General features: G+C 43.6%; 1 protein-coding gene across 1 annotated transcript; it reads right to left on the minus strand.

Annotated features, from left to right (window-relative positions):
* Positions 1-2,069: 2,069 nt before the first annotated feature.
* On the minus strand, positions 2,070-14,136 carry sim2 (SIM bHLH transcription factor 2). Its single transcript, XM_056594747.1, has 11 exons — positions 13,962-14,136; positions 9,768-9,850; positions 8,725-8,814; positions 8,266-8,374; positions 7,404-7,489; positions 6,774-6,973; positions 6,309-6,415; positions 5,581-5,728; positions 4,889-5,057; positions 3,692-3,833; positions 2,070-2,866 (listed from the first exon to the last, which is right to left on the minus strand). The coding sequence occupies exons 1-11, from the start codon at positions 14,134-14,136 to the stop codon at positions 2,070-2,072; spliced, it is 2,106 nt and encodes a 701-aa protein (XP_056450722.1).
* Positions 14,137-21,802: the final 7,666 nt, after the last annotated feature.

Consider the following 21,802-nt stretch of genomic DNA (forward strand, 5'->3'; position numbering starts at 1 on the left):
TGCCGAGGAGTTCATGCAATGGCCAACTCTACCAGAATATCCCTCCCTCTATAGTTGAAGTAAGACTCTTGGTTCAGACAATGTCTGATCTCATCCTGCATTGACATTCTCAGTCACCTGAGGAATTTTCAGGTTTTTCCTGACCTGTCACACTAATACACAAACATTGTGGTCATCAAATGTCTGTCTTCACCCGCAATTGCTGAATCTATTCATAGTATTGATACAGACTTTCCCATATGTTTCAATGCAGACTTTATTCACTTCTGGCAAGCTGAACTCTTTGCGACTGAAGCTCCAACCACCCATGCTACAATAATGAACCCAAAGTCACTAAGATCATCCAGGTATTCCATTACAGTAATTTGCCACCCATCTGTTTAGTACAAACTGAATGAAATTGAGTGATGTAAAAACACTTACCTTGGGTTCAGCTATAAGGGGGTCTTGTTTCATTTTAAGCGCCACACGTTTCCCCTCTTTGTAGCGGGGCAGTCAATGGTATGTCTTGTGGCCACCATTGCAACAGAAACAGACTGACTGACCCAGACAGACAGACTGACTGACCCAGACAGACAGACTGACTGACCCAGACAGGCAGACTGACCTAGACAGACTGAAAGACAGACAGACAGGCAGATAGACGAACAGACAGACGGAGGGACGTGGCTCTTAAAAGTGCCTTTGGGTATTCAAAATGACGACGATAACGTGTGGTGGGGGTTGACTATAAAGGAGCTGCAGGGAGAAAAGAAAAAACTGTCAACCATCAATCAGTCACAAACAAAGTTAGCAGCAATGTGCACTTTTGGTTTGCAAAAAAATACAATGTTAATATTGTACTTGGTATTGAGAAACGGCTTACGTTACCCATGAGCGTTCTCTGCCGTTGCCATGGTGAAGACGCAAGCAAGCTGGTGGCGTAAGCACTGTCATCATTTTTAGCGGGAATTTCCCTCTTTCGCTCTCAAACTCCTATCAAGGGCTGTATGACTATTCGTCTGCCAAATGTTTTGTTTAATATGATAAATTACTTGCATAGTTTAAATATTAGGGCGAAAGTCGTGCTAAATGACACGAAAAATACTTCCAATTGAAATACATGAGATTGAAATTACGTGTCTCAGATCACGATTGAATAGATTAAATGACGTGAAAGTGTCACGTATTTCCGTGAGACTGGGTTGGATAGACAACTTCTCCATCGTGCAATATCATGCAATAACCCATTGGTTAAACCTCAAGTTGTAGGTCTGCTGGGCCACTCCTCTCCCAAGTCTAAAGAAGCGGGGGCGGGTAGCAAAATGTTGTTAAAGGGGATTGCTCATTATCATTTTATTTAAAATAAAATGTATTCATATTATTTCATTAGTATTCAATAGCTCAGTGCATGTCGAATTTGAGTTTGGAGTTTTCTCTTACTTTTCTTCCTTCAAAAGTGTTACAGCTCCCACTTAAAAAAAATTAAATTCTCATTAGATCAAAACAATGAAGTTAAGGAAAATCACAGGTCAAATTTATTTAGGGGGAATTCCATGCTTGTTTGGTTCCATTTCCATTTAAGGTATCATCAAATGTCATATTAATAATGTAAAATAAAATATGTTAAATACAATATATGCAAGTGAGAAGTGCATTACTAAGAAACATGTTTCTTTTTGGTATCCAACCAGTTTTTTATTTCAAAAAATCTTAACTTGAACTATTTGATTAAAACCAGTTATTTTGGTCAAGACAATGTACTGTATCTTACATATTGCTACAATTAAAAATCCTTACATTATTAATGCTACTAGTACTATTGTATTCTCACATTTGAAAGGTTCTACAAAACACTGTATACCGTCCGTTCAGACTCGATCCCCAAGGTGTTCCTCATGGATGCTGATGGACTGTAACAGCTAGAAGGCCTGAGCGTCTCCCACCTGTGATGCCCCCTCACTACAGAAGGACCAGGGTCTGAACGTGAAAAATTGAACAATTCAAAAGGCCTGAAATAAGTGAACCCTTGAGTAGACGTCCTCCACGCGGTCGTGGACAACGAGTCGTGCGCCTGTGCTCCTCCTCGGTCAGCTCTCGTTGGCGATGATCACGGATGTACCGATGTAATGTGGAATCTCGCGTTGCCCTCCTTGGGCGGGGCCTAGGGCGGGGCTTTGACTCTTATTGCTGTAGGACACCACGTCATTACCGTGGCAACCGTAACCGTCTGCAAAATGCCCCAACGCGGTGTAGGGAGGCGCTTTCACGGCGCTGCTGCGATTGCTGAAGACTTGGTGAAGGTTCAAAGACACGTACGGCGGCTGGGCGGGTCCGCCCATGGCCACGCCCATGCCCATTCCTATCCACATCCTCCTCTCCTCCTTCTCCAGCGCCCCGGCCTCCTGCTCCTGGGCGGAGATCTGCTGGCCGAGCCCGGCGGGGTGGTGGTGGTGTAGGTATCCTTTGTAATGGCAGGACGAGGACGCCTCGGGCGCGGGCAGCCTCCTCCTCTGGTCCAGCAGGCGTTGCCTGGGGAAGGTCTGGGCGTGAAAGGGGCGAGGCTGCTCCCTAATGCCCTTGCTCAGCACCAAGCTGCCGAACAGAGGACACGGCAGCGGAGCGCCTGCCCCCCCCTGGACCTCACTCTCCCTCCCCGTGGGTTTGTAGCCGTGCTCCGGGCCGAACGCCGCCCGGCCGCCCCCCTTGGTCACCCTGGCGCAGGGGTGGAGTGTGTCGGCGCCCGCGATGGGCCTTCTCCTGACCGGCGAATGGCTGGGCTCTGCCTTCAGCAGGCCGTCCCGGTGCTGCAGGGCCGTGCAGCTCGGCAGCAGCTGGTGGGCCCTGGCCGGCTCGGGGTCGGTCCAGTAAGGAGCCGCCTCGGGATCTGAGGAGGGAGATGGCAACAGCCAATGAGAACCGAATGTCCGATTACATTCCTGGCCTGGGCTGAGTTTTTGACAGAGACCAGGGAGGGGAGATAGGTGCTTTCCCCAGAGCGGTCTTCGCGTGAGTAGGCTAACAAAACAGACTCTAGGTTCAAATGGGTCTGGCCTTCAGTAGACTTTCTCTGTATTTTAAGGAAACTGGAAACAAGGGGTTACTCGCAGCATTTGGACCCGAGGTACTGCACCGTCTCCCCGAGAGGTTCTGCTATATTTTGGTAAAACTGCTGGATCTGAGATTATCACGTGGAGTGTTTTGCCTTGTGCTACCTGCCCTTTGTGTTGACCTCCCTCTCTCCCAGGGAAGGGAGCTAGGAAAACTAGGGGTGATCTGTGCATAGCACACACGAGTAGAAAAGCCTTGTCTAGAGACACTAGGTAAGCGGTGTACACCACCTGTGTACATTTTGTGTTACTGTTGCTGGCTAGGCTAGCCTGGGTTTTGGTTATTTTCCTTCTCAGGAGCTCAGATCTTTGGTGTTCTTTCAATAGGTCCCCATACCATTCCCTTTGTGATTCTACAGCAATAAATAAACTTTTACTTTTCAGTTGTGTCTCTTCAATGTCTTCCACCTCTGGTTGTCGTGTTAGTTACTTTACCCCTTAGATGTATTCAAAGGAGTGTAACATACGGTCACATACATTTGATATACTATATTTGAATAATCCATAACTCGACAAAATGCTCATCTTAAACCCACGTATGATTGCATAGATTTGACGTTATGTATATTAGTATTCGTTGACCCGGTAACCTAGGGCCTCACCGTGGGGGGTGTTGAGGCTGTGGTGGACCCCGCGTCCCCCCTCTCCCTCCTCCAGGTGGGCCGTGGTGGACCCGCCAGGTGTGGCGCCGTGCACGCTCTCTTTCCAACCCCCCCCCTGTGGGGAGCAGCTCAGCTTGGCAGGCTGGGGGGAGAAACGACCACCACGGTAGGGTGAGCCGGAAATAAAAGAAGATGTGATTATTGAGGCAAAAGATTCCTATTCTAGTGTCTTCCTACGTAGAAACATAGCCCTGTAGCACGTTCTAACGCAAATACATTTTGAATATAGACGTCGAGTTGTTGGGTAATGAATCCGTGGGTACATTACACACCATTTGCAGGGATTCAAAAGTCTGCCTTTACTTTTTGCCCGGGTTGGCATGGTTGTTGATATATTTTAATCGAAGATGGAAGATGGTGGTATCGACCGAAATGTGTTTTTTCTGTGATATCCGAAAAGACTTATGTAAGTATGTATGCTTCACTAATGTGTGACAGGCTGTTTGTTTTGAACGGAGCTCTTCAAGATGTTTCCTCCAGTGGTCGTGGTTCAGATCTGTCAGCATCACTGGTGTTGTTAACGTGCAACACCACATGCAGGTTATCTACTGTTTTCTAAAAGCTACCTTTTTTTAATGTTTCAATGCCTTATTTGGGACATAAAAGGACTTTATTACAACACTTTACAGAAGGCAGATGAAGCATAGGCTCCAGTCATGGTTCTGATAAATGTGCTCAGGGACGAGACGAGACGAGACCCTGAGACCTCTGGGTCACTCTTGGGCTCGGTGTGGATTTACACATAGTTTTTTGGAAGCTAATTTTTTATTCTAAACCGAGTAAGATCAAAGATCACACACACACACACACACACACACACACACACACACACACACACACACACACACACACACACACACACACACACACACACACACACACACACACACACACACACACACACACACACACACACACACAGGCTATAGTATGGACTTGGCTTCAGTCAATCAGCCTAATTCCTTCTTCTTCCAACCTTCCTAGCATCCACATACAGTGTAATGCTGAAAATTCTAAAAGAATAATACAGAATGATGTTATATTATGAAACATTATGGTAATACATTGTTGATGTCGAAAAACACAAACATAATGAATTCAGTTTAAACTAGTTGAACTACAACACTGCAGTCCTACCGTGGGGTACGGGGCGGGTTTGACTCTGGTTTTGACCTTCAGCGTTCTGGTCTTCAGGTGTTTGTGGAGCGGTGGAGGAGGAGAAGCCAGGCTTCTCTTGTAGCTAAGGCCGGACCTGACGGCCGCGTTCTGTTCCTGAGACAGTGGCAGCTCCTGGTATTCAACGTCACTGAAACATAACGAGCCACATTGTTCTACTTGTACTGGTTGAATGGGATGATGGAGAAGCTTTTTCTTTAGCGTGCTTCATCAATGTGTGATCACTCGCTTTCTACTCATCGTTGTTACAGCAGAGATACCCAACCCCGGTCCCTGGAACGGTTAGAACCGGGCCTTGAAATATTTCCAGAAGTGGTTAAAAAATATATAAATATAAATGATGTCATATTGTTTAACTCAGTCTATACGAATCATGTTATTTCCTCCAACATATAAACTCCATACACTTATTTGTAGGGGAAAAAGGGAAACATTTTGTGAATTTTTGTGAAAGTTTAAATATTAGCATATTCAATTCATACAGTTTCATTGCTGTTGCTTTAATTGTTGTGAATATGACACATAAACAGTACATTTTAATGCCTTAATGTGGGTCCTCCACGGAAGCTTCCAAGCTTCAATGGAAAATTATTTTAACATACACTCATTCAAATCTCCTTGAGAAAATGAAGCTATGGCATGCTCTGACTCACGTGAGGACGTAGTTGATACTGACGATGCAGTGAGGTCTGGAGGAGCGGCTATTGTGGACGATGGTGGCGTAGCTCTGCACCCAGACCCAGCCTCCACGCTTCGACAGCAGCCGGTAGTACTTAGTGGTCACCTGGCCCTTTACCAACACTACGGACATACCAAAAGACAGCAGTCGGTAGTACTTAGTGGTCACCTGGCCCTTTACTAACACTAGTACGGACATTTGGAAAGACAGAAAAAGACACGTATATAATAAATAATTAAAGATACAACAGAGGCACCTATGTTAGCAATTTCACACATCATTAATCAAACTATAAGCTTGTTTAATGATGTGTTGTACTTTATTGCACTCAAAGGGGAATATTGCACATTTAATTATTCATTGATTTGTTGGTATACATGCAGCATATGTGATGATTGATATTGAATTAAATCAAAATATATTTAATACGTCTAATAGAGCTGTGCATGCTTACACAAATATATCCTCATCTTATTTTCAGTCATGATGTTTATTACACACACACACACACACACACACACACACACACACACACACACACACACACACACACACACACACACACACCCACACACACACACACACACACACACACACACACACACACACACACACACACACACACACACACACACACACACACACATACACACACACACACACACACACACACACTCTTGTGAGAGGCACTGGTCCACTTACGGAGGTGGTGCGCGGAGCGGAGCTGGAAGACGTCACAGCCGTGGACGTGGTGGTAGAGCGTCTTCTCAATGAGGTCCTGGGGCTCGTATCCCGTCAACTCAGCCACCCTGTCTCAGCATCAGGACAAACATCACACGTTACAATCGGAAGATTCGATCTTCATATTACCTGAGCCAAAGAGATGAAATAATAAATTGAGGGTGTTAGATTACCCTGATATTCCCAGCTGATACCTTCCTGTATCATCAATCAATCCATCTGCCCAACATGTTATTCAATGGTAAATGGACTGCAATCCTGTAGTGCCTCTCATTCACACACATTCACACACCGACGGCGATGTCGACCATGCAAGGCAGCAGCCAGCTCCGAGGCAGTAGGCAGGGTTTGGTCTGCGGCTCAGGGACACCTCGGCACACAGCCACCTCTCCTCTCCTCGTTCCCCCCAAGTGCTCCCGTTCACACCTGGAGTCTAGGAAGATGAGCTTGAGGTCCAGACTGGCCCGGAACATGAACATGTTGCTGTGGAGCTTGATCTCCGTGATGCCGCTGGGGGGCAGCGAGTTCCCCACGGCGACGAGGCCGACGATCTGATACCAGGCGTCGTAGAGCGGCGCATCCAGCATGTACCGCCGCAGCTTCAGGTATCCGCTGCAGTGGATCACCTGACCAACGGCAACAAGAAAGGTCCATTTCTTTAGCTCTTCTAAACCTGCCTCGTTCTGTTGATGAATTTAGAAATGTAATTAAATCCGAGGTTTCCTCCAATGACCTCCCGCTCCTCTCATCAGATCAGGTCCAGCTTTTTCTAAGCTCATTCTACGTGCTGCAAATCCCCCTTAACAGCACCTTGGAGGATTGGAATCCCCTTTCCTGCTAAAGGGATTTGCACTCCTAAGTCTCCAGGCCGCCACCCAGCCCCGCCCGCCAGTCTTTGTCGTGTTCTCACATAACTCAGCTCTCTGGTGTCTCTCTTCAGTCTCTCTTCTGTCACATCACTGCTCCCAAACCCCCCACGACCACCAGAGCCTGTCTGATGTTCACATCAGGACTGCAGTGGTTCCTCTGAGCGGTTTCAGCGAGGGCGTGGCCTACCTTAAATCCTCCACATGTTAATCCGGCGTTGCGCTTCGCCAGCACACACTTCATCCTCAGGAAGAAAGACCGCTCAATCTCATACTCTGTGCACACAAAAAGACGTAGAAGGATAAGGGCATTATTAATTTTTTTAGAGTATTATACAGAAGCAATTATGTGACACACTTGAGGTTTGATATGAGCGAGATTTCTGCAGTTCATTAAGGCAGCAGGAATAAGTGTACAGTATGTGCGTTCCATTGAGCATGTGCATCTTAGCATGTCCCAAGTGTTGCATTATGCTGAGCTTGCTGGAACAAGTACAGTTTGCAGTAATAGTAAACATCTGTTAGTTATTCAAGCAGTATTTCGACTAGCCATTTCAGATTCGCTGCTGCTTCAAATATTGACAAAATGCACCTAGAATAGGATGAATCAGGACAAATAATAAAAGAGGTTACTTTAGAAAATGCTGTCTTGTCACTTGCCAGTACAAATGGTTTTTTTTTTTAGTACTAGTGCTCAATGAGAGGTTCGCTTTCGGGGACCATTTCTGCACATGGCCCAACAAACACCAACCAACACCAACATGGGCCCAGTGCTCCTAGTGCTGTCGGGATTAGGTTTCTCCCTGGCGAACAAGTTGAATTGGCGCTAGCCCGCTAGCCAACATTCTATCGCTGGCTGTTTGTTGGGCCAGTGTGCAAGCACTCTGCTTCCCTCTTGACAAAGACTATACTATGGCAGATGTTTTTTTTTTTCGGCGAATCTGCAGGATTAACTTGTTTTGTTGACTTTGTACATAGCAAGCGATGGGGAGAATGATATTTAAGGAAAACATTGATCTGAATGGGGGACTTCTAGAAGCAGGGGTCTGGACCTTGGGAGAGGTGGCAGTGGGGGGCTTTCTGAGCACTGAGGACAGCAGTCATCTCATCATGGTCCGCTGGGTGGATGTACTCGAAAATACTGTTTCCTGTTAGCTCTACCTGGAACACACACAATCACACCGCACACCCTTCACTACTGTACATACTGTACATTTGGATTTCCAGAATTACAGGTTACTGCTTCAGGCAAATTGTTTGGTAATCTGTGAAAAAGAATATCCGGGAGATATTTGTTCTTTCTTTGATAATTTGAAATACGATGGGATGAAGATAATGTGGGCTCTCTTTGTACGTCTTCATCATACTATAATTAAGGAAGCAACTTTAGGCAGAGCGATATCTCGCTTGATGTATTATGTTTTTTAACGGCCTTGCAAGTCAGTGAAATATTATTTTTAGACTCAGGACATAAACCGCTGCAGTTTTACAGACATATGTGGAAATCTTACCTGGGACAGGCCAAGATGGACGGATGCCGTTTCAGAGATGTACATAATCTTTCCGTCAGGAGCAACGACGAAAACAAATCCATCGAGAGTCTGCAGAAAGTATAAAGTAAGTTGTTATTTAATTATAACGGCCTATTGTAGGCCTTTGCATGAATTGCATGTGAATTCAAACATCATGATTACGTGATGGACTAATCTCCAAGACTTGATGCTGAGTCGAGGTGATGATCCAGTGGACTAATCCTAGGGCTAACCCTTACACTTACCCTAGGGCTAACCCTACTCTAGCCGTAAACCTAACCCTAGGACTCACCCTAACCCTGACAAAGGTCTGATTCAGAGCAAAGTACATTATAGGTTTAACTGTCCACACTTTACACTTTCCCAACGTGTACATGGGAGATTCTATATGATATAATTTAGGATAATTTTTATAGGATATTATAATACATAATTCTATATTTTATTTATTCTGCTCATTATGACAACAGAAACCTCATGTTTAGACTGGTTCTTTACATCAACGCTACGGTCCAGGTCCTCTGCAGCTGGGGACATTGCCTTCATATGCAGTGCATATGGGTGGAGAAATGGGGCCGTTGAGGTAGAGAAGACCCTATTTCAAACAGCTATGTCCCAGGAAGCCTAGCAACTGAAATCACCTCCCGTTAAATAGCAGCCTCAACTGAGTGCTGTACTGTCGTTTGATTAGAGTCTTTCCTTCTTGCAACTGTGGAACATAAGCTTTTCTTCAGCTCCTTGGAACAACCTGTGGCAAGAAAGACCCTAGAGCAACAATTTGGTTTGGGAAAATTGCCTGACTAGAGGTCAAATAATATATGTCCAGCAGTCCAGTCTGTTGGACGCTAACCCAACAGTGAACAATTTCTCGTTCATATTATAGTCATAATCATTACCATCAGCTAACATCAATATTTTTGTTAGAATAGCATAGCAACTCACTTCTGTGTTAACAGGGTAAAGCAAACTGTATTTTTTTTATGTTTATACTGTATAGGACTTGGTTGTGTGGTTGCTTTGACCTGCAGGAGATGGGAGCCCAGTTCTTTGGCCATGTTGTCCAGATGGCTCCCTCGTGAAGCTTGGCCCCAGGCGTCACCCAGACCTGGACAGGAGAACAAGACGTCTCATCCCCCAACACTGCTGGAGTGTATGAGGGTACTACCCAGCCCATGTATGCATTAACTTATAATAACCGTATAATAACACAGCCTGTACTATCCTGTAGTATATTTATGAGCGGAAACACCTCATGACCTGATATCCTTCATACACCGTTGAATTGCTTCTCAATTATAAATGAACTTTCAAAACCTATTAAAAAAACTTAACCTTAAGAAATAGAAACAAGTATGTGAGTATATATTTACAATAGTATATTTATATCATTATTTATTTATTTTTAAGCGTGATTCAGTCCGTTTTATTCCATGGGCCGAATATTTTTTTTATGAAATGACTGATGATCAGGGCAATCAGATTTAAATGATCATTTCGATTTAACAATCTAGTAACTATTTTTACTACTTTACTATCAATAATATAATACTACAGGAATTTAGACAAGAAGTAGGTATACAAAAAGTTGTATGTGAAATAATCTGCCTCTGCCAAACCACTACAAATCATACACACTAAAGGATTGCAGGCCTGCACAAGGACGATGATAAACATCTCTAAACAAGTGGATTAATCCTCACACCAGTCAGTCACACCCTAACCTAACCCCTCAAGGTTGTCAGCACTACTTCTGTTGTCATTGCAGAAGTACACAGAATATACAATATGTGCTTTTTTTCTTATACTGCTGCCTAATCACTTGATATGTTGTGTGTGTCCATTGTTAGCGCAAGAGGTAGAGCGGGTTTTCTTTTAACCAGAAGGTTGCTTGTTCGATTCACGGCTCCTCCTATAGCTAAGAGGTGTCCCTGAGCAAGACGCCTCACCCTGACTCCTCCCGACGAGCTGGCTGTCACCTTGAGGGGTCGACTCCACCTTCGGTGTGTGAATGTTCATATGAATCGTTGTCAGTCGTAGATAAAATCTGCAATATATATACTGTCTATATAGATAGATTATTATTTCTCCAAGTGCGATAAAAATATGTCATCCCATCCAATAGGAATCCGATTTTTCCCTCAATAAAGGCTAGTCTTGTTGGCCTCGTTTCTGGGTTTCAGTCTGCCGCCTGTTTGAGCAAGTTGCCTCCCCCCTAATTTCTCTAATTACTTGTCTGTTTGGATGAAGGCCTCTCTTCCTAATTGACCGCACAGTAATTATGGTAGTAGCGGCGCAGCGCTTATTGCTCTGAGGCGCTGCTGTGTCCATCGCTATCATTAAAATGTCACGCAGATAAGGCCTGGCCTACACTAATCAGTAGAATAATATCACTACACAACATCCAAATAGGGCACTTATTATATTGTAAAGCTGCTGTCACACCGCCGCGCGGCAACTCGCCGCCTCCATTCAATGAGGGAAGGGCGGCAGAGGGGAGGCGGTTACAAAAGCGGCTGTAGACCAGATAGCGGTTGCCGCCCACGTGAACGCGCACAGATTTTGCACTACCGCTAAGCGATCCCCGTGTTGAAATGTTCGGCGGCGGCAGCAACAGCGTTTTAAAAACGCCTGGCCCTTCACAACGCCGTGCTGAACCCTCCGACAGCGATGCGGTTATCAGGGCGGTTCCCGCGTTGCGGTGTGCAAGCACCAGATAATAATGAGGCAATTTTCACCGACAAACTCGATTAACGAAAATAATTCACTGCATGATTATTATATTAAGATTATGAGATTGCATCATTGCCTCCAAACATTTCTGGAGGGAAATATAAATAAATATGAAAAAAAAGATCCCAAATTATAAAACATAGAGACCTTAAATATAACAGGACAGGGCGGATAAACATAAGCAGTTTATAAACTTCCTATAAGAGTTCCTAAATAGTTTTTCATATTCATCCAACGTATGAATATGATGAGTTATGACCCTTGGATAGGAAATGTCTTGATCTGTGGCTTACATTGTATCCTTTTACGCAAACAACAGGCTGAGGTGAGCGCAGACCCCTCTGACCGGGACTCGAACCCATGCAGACAGTCTAAACGCTGCCATCTGCAATATCAAACTGAAACATATAGGCCATGCTGACGGGTAGGCTGCAGAAAGAGCAGAGGAACGGACTGTTAGCCTAATGGAAGCAGGAGTCACCCCTCACCCATGTGTATCCATTTGGTGATGGTCTTCTACTTTGCGACGCATCCGATCTGGATGAATGCAGTAACTTTATCAGTACAGTAAAGGCCTGTGAATCCACGTTGCATCTGCAAGTCAATTTAATGTCATTTAATTTCATCCACAACAACAAACTGCTAATCCCATGCACGCGTCCTGGTTGTCCCTTTCTGGGACGAAACGTCCACAGACCAACACCGACCACAGCGTCTGATGCAAATAGGCCCCTGAGCTAATCCATCCATTTGACGCACATTCTCATATTATAGGCCCACCCAAATGTTTAACAGAAGTTTTTCTTATACTTCCTAATCAATAGGATTTATAAAAAATTAGATTTCAGAGGTTTCCAGGGATTTATAATGAGCCAGAGCTCGGGCAATCCACCCTCTTCAGATGGCTAGCTTTAGATGGCCCGTAATAAAGGGGAATCGTCCAGACTCAGAGATCTCTTAAACCAAGGCCTGTAGTCTGTGATGGCCTCTTAGTCTGAGTGGAAGACCAAACTGATAACAGGACTTATGGTCAGAGACATGGATGTTTTTAAGTTTGAATAAATTAGTATCTTATCTGTAACCTATAGCAACTTGAAAATGTATTTCACCAGCAGGAAGCACGACAAGAAAGATTTTCTTTGAGTTGGTTCAATCAATAGCCCGCATTTTTTGCATTGCAGTAGCTAATAACAGCATCGGCAGACAGTTTCAGGGTGGCCCCAACATTAAAGGCCTTGTGCTCCTTGACTTTATGAGTAATGACAGACCGTTTCGAGAGCAGGAAGGACCTGTTTGTCTGGCCTTTCACCTGTCCAAGGGCCGGTCCGAGGCTCCACAGCAAGTCATTAATCATCTGGTTGATGTGTTTGGTCATTTGAAATGGACTTAAATCAACACTCAATCATTGGGCTGTAAAACGTGAGCCTTTCAAAGGTAGAGCCAGGGAGATGATTTGACTTAGGCTACATAATCAATCATTAGACGTGATATTTATGAAATTATTATTAATAAGTTATAATAGCAATAATAACAATACTATTACTAATCCTATAATAATAATTGATATAATATTGCTACAAAATAACAATCATTATATAATAATGTATAATATAATAATCGTATAATAATAAGATTACTACAATCTTAATTTATATCTTAATTAAGCAATCTTATTTATAATGTGTAGCCTATGTAATGCATATTAACATAAGATATTAATCTATCAATACAATATCTGCCATATTGTACAAATTACATCATAGAATAAACTACGGTAACACAATTTTTACAAAGAGCTATATTAATTCATGTTAGGCCTAATCATTTTGAATGAAACGATTTTGTAATGTACTCGCTCTCCGGTAAAGCCCTGATCGGTTAATGAAAAACGTTTTGCATATTTACTACAACATATTTATAAAATGTCCAGTGAGATTCAATATAATCGCCCTATTTATTTTCTGAAACAAATGATAATAATAATTATAATAATTTACAAACAAGTATATTAGGCATGCATAGGCTAATTATAATTTTTAAGATACAATTTGGCAGATGGTTGATTATTATTTTATGCTATATGATTACACTCATACATTATAAATAACATTGCTTAATTAAGATATGATTGAAGATTAATAGTAATTTTATTATTCTAAGATTATTATATTATATATTGTATAATTATTGTTATTTTGTATTAATATAATATCAATTATTATTATAAGAAGCAGTATATTATTATGACAGATATGTTGACCCCATAACGGAGACCCCAGCCCTCTCTGGGCCCTCTCAGCCTCCTACCGTCGGGGACCACGGATCTCCTCCTCAGGTATATGGTCCCACCGTCGGGGAACACGGCTCTCAGCCTCAGGTAGAAAGTGTCTTACCATCGGGGAACATGGCTCTCATTCTCAGGTAGGAGGTGGTCTTACCATCGGGGAACACGGCTCTCATCATCGGATAGGAGGTGGGGGTCTTACCGTCGGGGAACACGGCTCTCATCCTCAGGTAGGAGGTGGTGAGGCGGATGATGCTAGCCTTGTCCAGCTGGGAGGTGATGGCGGAGGGCAGGGGGAGCAGCTTGGCCAGCTCGTAGAACTCCCCGTTCTCCTTCTCCCGGCGCGTCTTCGCGGCGTTCTTCGATTTGTCCTTCATCTCTTGAAGACGATCGAGTGATGGAGAGGATCTGTGCTTCTTCACCGGAGGTCTTCAATGCCTCACCAGTCCATGTGGCTCTGACCCTATAGGAGGCAGACCCCCAAACCCCCGAACTCAGAGTCCCCCGGGTGAGGCAGCATCATGTGCGTCCTGGGGCTTGATACACAGAGAGCAAGACCAGCGGAACCACTCTCTGCGTCTTTATTCGTCCCTATATTTGTTCCTTTATTCGTTCCTTAATTCGTTCCTTTTTTGGTTCCTTTATTAGTTCCTTTTGAGAACACGTGCTTCGGTTTCTGCATTCACGCCTAATCAATTGCCTAATCGATCTAATCCCTTTCTTTTGCACTGATGGTCCGTGTTCTTCGGCATTCGAGTGGGCTTTATTGTCGTCATGAAGTCCGCCTGAAGCGTAACCGGTACGTCCAGGTGCATCAGACCCGGAGCATGACGCACAGCGGTCACAGGAGTATTGAATAGCTTCGAAGATGTATAAAAGCTAAAATGATATAGGTTCAGCTGTCAGAGACGTGCAACAGCTAAATTCCCGTCAAGGCTACAGCTGAACGGCAGCGGCAGCAGCAGCAGCAGCAGCAGAGACGCTGTAAGGAGGGCGTGAAGAGCCTCTCTGGACTGGGGAAGGTCTCCTAAAGGCTGAATGTGGCTCCAGACAGCTGAGCCCAGGCTGGGGTATGCAGCTTTTTTCAGAACACACGAGATGACGTGTGTGTGTGTGTGTGTGTGTGTGTGTGTGTGTGTGTGTGTGTGTGTGTGTGTGTGTGTGTTTGTGTGTGTGTGTGTGTGTGTGTGTGTGTGTGTGTGTGTGTGTGTGTGTGTGTGTGTGTGTGTGTGTGTGTGTGTGCGTGCGTGCGTGCGTGTGTGTGTGTTTGCGCGCGCGCGCGCGCGCGCGTGTGTGTGTGTTGGCATCGCCCTGTGGCTTTTAAATTGCGTTCCGACGCCTTAATGGTCGGGCCTATCAGCGTAATCCACCACTCAATGGATGAGAATCCTACAAACGGAATTGTTAACTTCCGATATTGAAAATAAAATCGCAATAACTCTGCGTTGATATGTGACCTTAGGTTGATAAGGATATCTGTTGAAGGTCCTGGCTGTTGTTTGGCTGACAGCTTCAATATTAATGCACGTTTTAGGTTATAATGCAGTAGGCTATTAGTCACACAACAATGGCACAGGCTAAAGGTTTGAATTATATTACATGATAAGATTGGTTAATTCAAAGTGATTTAATGTTGCTTAATTGCATTGCATGCTCCCACATGCATACAAACTTTGAAAAAAGTCTTATACATAACTTTTTTGAGTGAGATATGCATTTCTGAAAAGTACCCCGCCTATACAGTAACGAAACGAGCGAGTCAGTTTCGGCGCCCCCTCCTACGTCGGAAGGGGGAACACTTGAATATTACCTCCCACTTCCCCACTCCCCTCCAATCAGAGCATAGCTAAGATTTTGTGGACCAGCGGACGTGCAGCTCCGGCGGGGGGAATTCGGGGGCAGCTCAGCTCCGGGAGTAGCCTACAATCCCATTCTCTGCCGAATTGCCGCCGAGCTCCCCCCGCCAGAGCTGCCACCGAAGTTTCGGCGGCAGTCCGGAGGAGGAGAAATGGAGGAGAAAGGGATTGTACTCCGGGAGCTGAGCTGCCGGACTGCAGCCGAAGCTGGCATCTCCTGCGCGGGAGGAGCTTGGCGGCAGTCCGGCAGCTCAGCTCCCGGGGTACAATCCCCATCTCCTCCATGTCGCAGTTCATGGACTTCAGAGAGTCAAGGCCAACGTTCATTTCCCCCCAATTCTTCTCAACCATGGCCGAGATATTCCCCACTACAAGTCTTTACTTGTTGTGGAAGTACCGGAGACGTCAGACGCGGTCTTTATGATTCATAATATCATCCGAGGCGCACATAGCTTTTGGCTGTGATATTAGATATAATGTTATATAAATACCCATACATAATATTATTATTATTATATTATATAGATATAGAGCTCCAGGAGTCCGCAAACGGCAATAATCCCTTCTCCTCCATGCTGTGGTTCAGTCTGACAGCTCATTGGTCAATGGGCAGCAGCTCATTTGAATTAAAGATACAGACACCAGAAACAGCGCATTCTCAAGGGACTGAAACGGAGAGGAAAAGCAGTAGGCGAGTTTTATTTCTTCTAAAAGCTATTTGCAACAATCAGCTTCAAAAACATGTTTGCTGGAACTCAAATACTATGTTCACTTGTTGGGAAAACACTATAATATGTATCCTTTAAAGGGCCTTGGCCCATTGTGTTAAGAGTGTAGGACTTGGGCCGCTTCAAACAGGAGAAGCTCCTATCTACACCTGCTGATGTAGCTCCAATTGTTGCCTAATGAGAACAGTTTGTAAAGCTGTCCAACTACATGTCTATAAGGAACTCCAAGAGATCCCACAGCATTCCCCTGTGACCCTGCAAGTCCTGATCTGAATACAGGACTTGAAGTTCAGATCTCAGTCTCCCTGAATCAAAGTGATGGCCAACTACCAAAACGATATTAAACTTTTGTGTATAAGTGTATGAAATGTATCCTATGATGGATATTGTCTAGCAATTTCGCAAAGAAAATATCAAGAAATAGGTTGCAGTTTTTCCTTCAACTCACTTGCAAAATCCGCTATGGGACTGAAGCCTAATGAGAGCTCCGGCGACGATAAATGGTTCAAAATCGCAGTCAATCAAACGCCAACTCAGTCTTTCGCAGACCCTCCAATCATCACGCGGAAGCCTAGAGTCCAGGCCAGCCCAATCCTCCATTCACCCACAGAGACGCTGAGCGTCCGTGGGAGGGACGTAATCGCGGCATTATCCACTGACCGTCGACTTTCAATTCAATAAAGAAGCTTTTCTATGCAGCTGATGAAGTCAATGGACGCTGAGCTTCAACAGGCAAACGCAATGTGACGCTACGGGAATGTATGAGAAAGAAATCGAGTCAGTCGACCTTCGATAAGCAGCTCATTCTTAACAAACTCTTCTTCGAGATGGATGCGTTCTAACGCATTTTTTTTATCAATGATGCGTTAACACAACAGTATATATTTGACCATTTAATTTTTGACATTTTAGGGGAAGCCCAGCTTCCCTTGCAGCCATAGAGCAATCGCCACTGAGGGACACATATATGGAAATAAGAATATGGAATATAATATGAAATAAAGTGTTTTTTCTCATCTGTCATGTCCACGACAAGGCAATGCTCCTGAATTGCCTAATCACAGCCATGTTTGTATTTGTTTATTATTTTGTAATTATTATTTGGAAAATTAATAGTTGTATTGATTTATACAGACCAAGGAACCAGGATTTACAGTAAAATCACCTGCACACCATGGTGAGCAGAATCCTCAATGTGCTAACTAAATAATTAAAGACTAGACTATTAATGACCACAGAGCTTGCATTGTTTATAAAACTGGATCTTTAAGTTACAACTCATACATGTTCTTCTGCACGTCACACACAGGGAGGTTTGTTGTGGCTTCAGTGCCAAACTGTATGAGGCCTCAAGTGTGAGCAGATCTCAGGTGCATGTCCAGACAGTCTCTGCAAGCATCACAGACGCCAGGTGTGCCTTACTCCTGCAGCATCCATTCCAACGAAGTGGATCCTTTATAGATAATAGATCGCTTGGTGAACACCAACCGTATTTGTTATGAGGCTGTCGTAGAGAATGATTATTTCCTAGCTGGGCAGACACAGCTGTTGTTGTTGAGAAAGATATCTCCTCACTTGAGACATCACTCTGGCTAGTGGCTACCAAGGCATTCACCTGGGTGTTGCCGTGGACATGATTAATGACTGTGAATGGTGGATGTTGAATCCACACTTTGTCATTGTATTGTTGCTTTGACTGATACAGAGAACGACTGCTCTTCTGCAGCATTCGAATACACTGCAGTCTCAGCTCAAATCGTACAAATAACACAGCTTCAGAATGGATGTTAAACATGTGCAATTAACTCTCATCAACACCTACATAGAACTTACTAACTCTGCGAATATAAAGGACACAAGGTAAACACTTGCTACCTGGTCCAGACTTACAGCTAAGACCAGATGCTACAGCATGCTCAGTGTTGGTGAACATTGGAATCATGTCACCAAATCAAATAGAAGAACAGCTTCCAGTACGGGACTGAAGGCCATCCTTTTTACTTAATTTAACATTTAATACTTTTCAATGACTGTTTGACAATCCTGGATACCAAGGCTACCCTTAACAAGAGACTCTGAAGAATAAACATCCATGTCAGAAATGTTCTCATCCATTTGTAGGATTCTTGAAAATGTCAGCCGGCTGTTGAGGCTGAAGCAAAATGTTTTCTGTTTCCAGTGTCACTGTTTTGGTCTGTAATACCTTAAAGTCCACGTTAGCACCATCCACTCATGATTCTTTCTCCTCATAGCACTACATCAGACTATTGGCTAATTACTTATGAATAATTCAAACATTTGGGAACCTGATACCATTTTTTTAAACGTCTGTAAATTCTGACTGGTTTTCCAGCTTTGTGGAACAGGTCCCAGGACAGATCTCTTTCCATCCTGTCAACAATCTGCTGAGTTCAGAATGTTCACCCCGTGCCTCTCTCTCTCCATGAGGAAATGATTGCTAGAATGAGGCCCACCACAAACCCTCGGTATGGTCACTAACAGGCCGTTATGTGTCTTTAGGTCTTGTTTACTACCATCTGTCATAGACAGCTCTCAGCCCACTGGTTCAGTATCATCCTATGTTAAGGAACTCCAAACCCATTCAGATAGCCAAGTCTACCATTGTCTACAAGTGTCTATTTTGTGATTGGTATTCAGACGATATGACTTCCAGGGTTATAACATTGTTGCATTTGATTGTTTCAGGCATTCCAACTTTGTGGAGAAACAGAACACATCCTCAAAGTTCCAATCACATCAGAAACATTTGAAAACTTCTACCATAGCCATGAAATCGTGATTGAAAAGTACATTGGTCCTTCATCTCTGATCAGCTCCTCTGTTGCAGTAATATATAGTCTGAGACCCTCCCCTCCTAACTGTATGTCATGTGGGGTACCCCAGGTCGCAATTAAATATAAGAGAACCCTCAGCTTCATCAACCGCAATATAATGATTGACATTTTTCTAATAAGTATTATTTTATAAGATTAAAGATTATTGAGATTAAACTCATTTCAGAAAAAAATAGAGAGGTCTGCAACGCATACAGGCATGATACAACATCAAATAACACACACACACAAACACACGCACACACACCCGCACACACACGCGTGCACACACACACTCGCACACACACACATACACACACACATACACACACACATACACACACACACACACACACACACACACACACACACACACACACACACACACACACACACACACACACACACACACACACACACACACACACACACACACACACACACACACACACACACATACTAATCAGCTAGTTCGGGTGATGATGAATCAACTAGTTAGGGTGATGTTAACCTTATTGAATCAGCTACCTGGGTGATGGTTATTTTAATGAATCCACTAGTTAGGGCGATGGTAACTTTATTTAATCCACGAGTTAGGGCGATGGTAACTTTATTGAACCCACTAGTTAGGGGATAGTAACCTTATTGAATCCACTAGTTAGGCCGATGGTAACTTTATTCTGTAAGAAACGGCCACAACATTCTGAGGGCTCCTAAAGGGCCTCTGGAACCATGCATTTATAAAATGGTCAAGATTATATTTTGTAAAGTGAGCACCAAAAAACCTACCAATAATTCCAATAATTAGATTCCATACTATAATAATCCTTTTGAGGCTATTTCCCTCCTCTTCATTCATGCTGAGCAGGGCCCTGGCTTCTCGTGTTACCTCTGCATGAATTAATATAATGCAACATAGAATTTTACGTTTCTTTATATGGAAAATGCTGATGCACCAAACAGTGCCAATTTAACGAAAACAAATCTTTGTGTCAAACTACAGCTCATTGCACAGAGGCTAGTATAATTTCATTGAAAGTCAATGTTTGGCAGAAAAGGGAAGCACATGTGAACAATTATCAAGCCACCTTTCTTCTTATTTGTTGAGTTGTATGTCGATGGCCTGTTAGGGGCATATGGCTGACTCATTCATGTCAGGGGAACACCCATCGTTCAATGATCTCTGCATGATGTTTGTAACATGTCTGTAACAGACCATTGTAAAGTCAGTCAGGACCTCATTGTGTGCTCTTCATATCTCCAGTGGTGAAAAGAAACGTGTGGAAACCATTTGTGTCTGAAAGTTTAAAAATCCTATACAAATCCAGAATTGAACAAACTTCAGCACTGTCGACCCTCCGCCCGCACAAAGGCCGGCCTAATTAACCTTACTTAGCCCGTGTTGTCACGCACAACGCATACTTATGTACGTTCAACAGTCACGGACACACCTACACACAGAAGCACACACACAAAAAACTGACACACACACACACACACACACACACACACACACACACACACACACACACACACACACACACACACACACACACACACACACACACACACACACACACACAAATATATTGAAGTAGGTTGTGTGTGTGATTTACACACACAAATGTGCATGCGTGATCATTAAACAGACAGCCTTTTTGTCGCAACTTTTGAGATCCATTGAATAGAGAGTACTGATCAGGGGTATACAGACCACTGGGTTATATTGGACTGGTCAGTGGTCTTATTGGTGATATGGGGCTGATCAGTGGTCTGCAGGCCCCAGTCTCCTCTTCCATTTGGTTCTTAGTTAGGTGAAATAGGGAAAAAGACCTCAGTAGTAAACAATGTAGATGCAGATAATCAATAGGCTTGTCAGCATAGCTCAAATTGCTCACATTTTCAGTTAACTGTCAGTTAGGGGCACAAGAAGTTGTTTTCGTTTGAAATTCATTTTCTATTTCAAAACAAAAATATGTAAATTTAATTATTAAAACTAAGTAGGTTTTAGTCATTGCATGCACACCACATTGGAACAAGTCAGTGTATTCAGATTCATTAAGGTTTACATATAATTACAACAAATGTTAAGTGTTTCCAGCAGTTGAGGGTAGCTCGGATATTAGGCAGAATTTTTGTTTCCTATGAAGTTGGCTGAAATTACATACTCTGTTCTAAAAACTCTGTTCTGCCATTTCAAGCAAAATATGTCGTGCCTGCTATGCTTTAGATCCGAAAGGGTCTGAAAGAAATTACCACAATTACCAATATTGGGTCTGCACAGCCTCAAATAGTCAGAATGCACCTCAAAAGAGTTCTCCCTCCTCAATCTGTACCTTATTTTATTATAAACAAGCACACTTAATTTGGCAATTTAATTCAACTTCATTTTCATACCAAACACCTAAAATCACTTTGATGTTATTACTATAGAAATAGCTTTTTATTTAAACGTACTCTGTACAATTTCTCTTCTTCAGCTTTAAACCGTAAGAACAACACAAACTTTGTTCTTTACTCACACCGCATGGTCCAGAAACAAGCTTGTATTTCCTCCAGTCTTGATATGAGTCCAGGGCACCCAAACCCTTTCTGCCCAGTTCTGCTCTCATCACTTCATACAGA

The sequence above is a fragment of the Gadus chalcogrammus genome, chromosome 7 (assembly GCF_026213295.1).
Source record: "Gadus chalcogrammus isolate NIFS_2021 chromosome 7, NIFS_Gcha_1.0, whole genome shotgun sequence".
NCBI classification, from domain to species: Eukaryota; Metazoa; Chordata; class Actinopteri; order Gadiformes; family Gadidae; genus Gadus; species Gadus chalcogrammus.

Bases quoted from the DNA above. Each gene is read 5' to 3' on its own strand.
- sim2 (XM_056594747.1), bottom strand. From the start codon at position 14,136: ATGAAGGACAAATCGAAGAACGCCGCGAAGACGCGCCGGGAGAAGGAG. The intron at 6,416-6,773 runs GTGTGAACGGGA...ATGCTGAGACAG, and splicing joins CTCATCTTCCTAGACTCCAG to GGTGGCTGAGTTGACGGGAT. The intron at 5,729-6,308 runs GTAAGTGGACCA...GTATGTCCGTAG, and splicing joins CCGCTCCGCGCACCACCTCC to TGTTGGTAAAGGGCCAGGTG.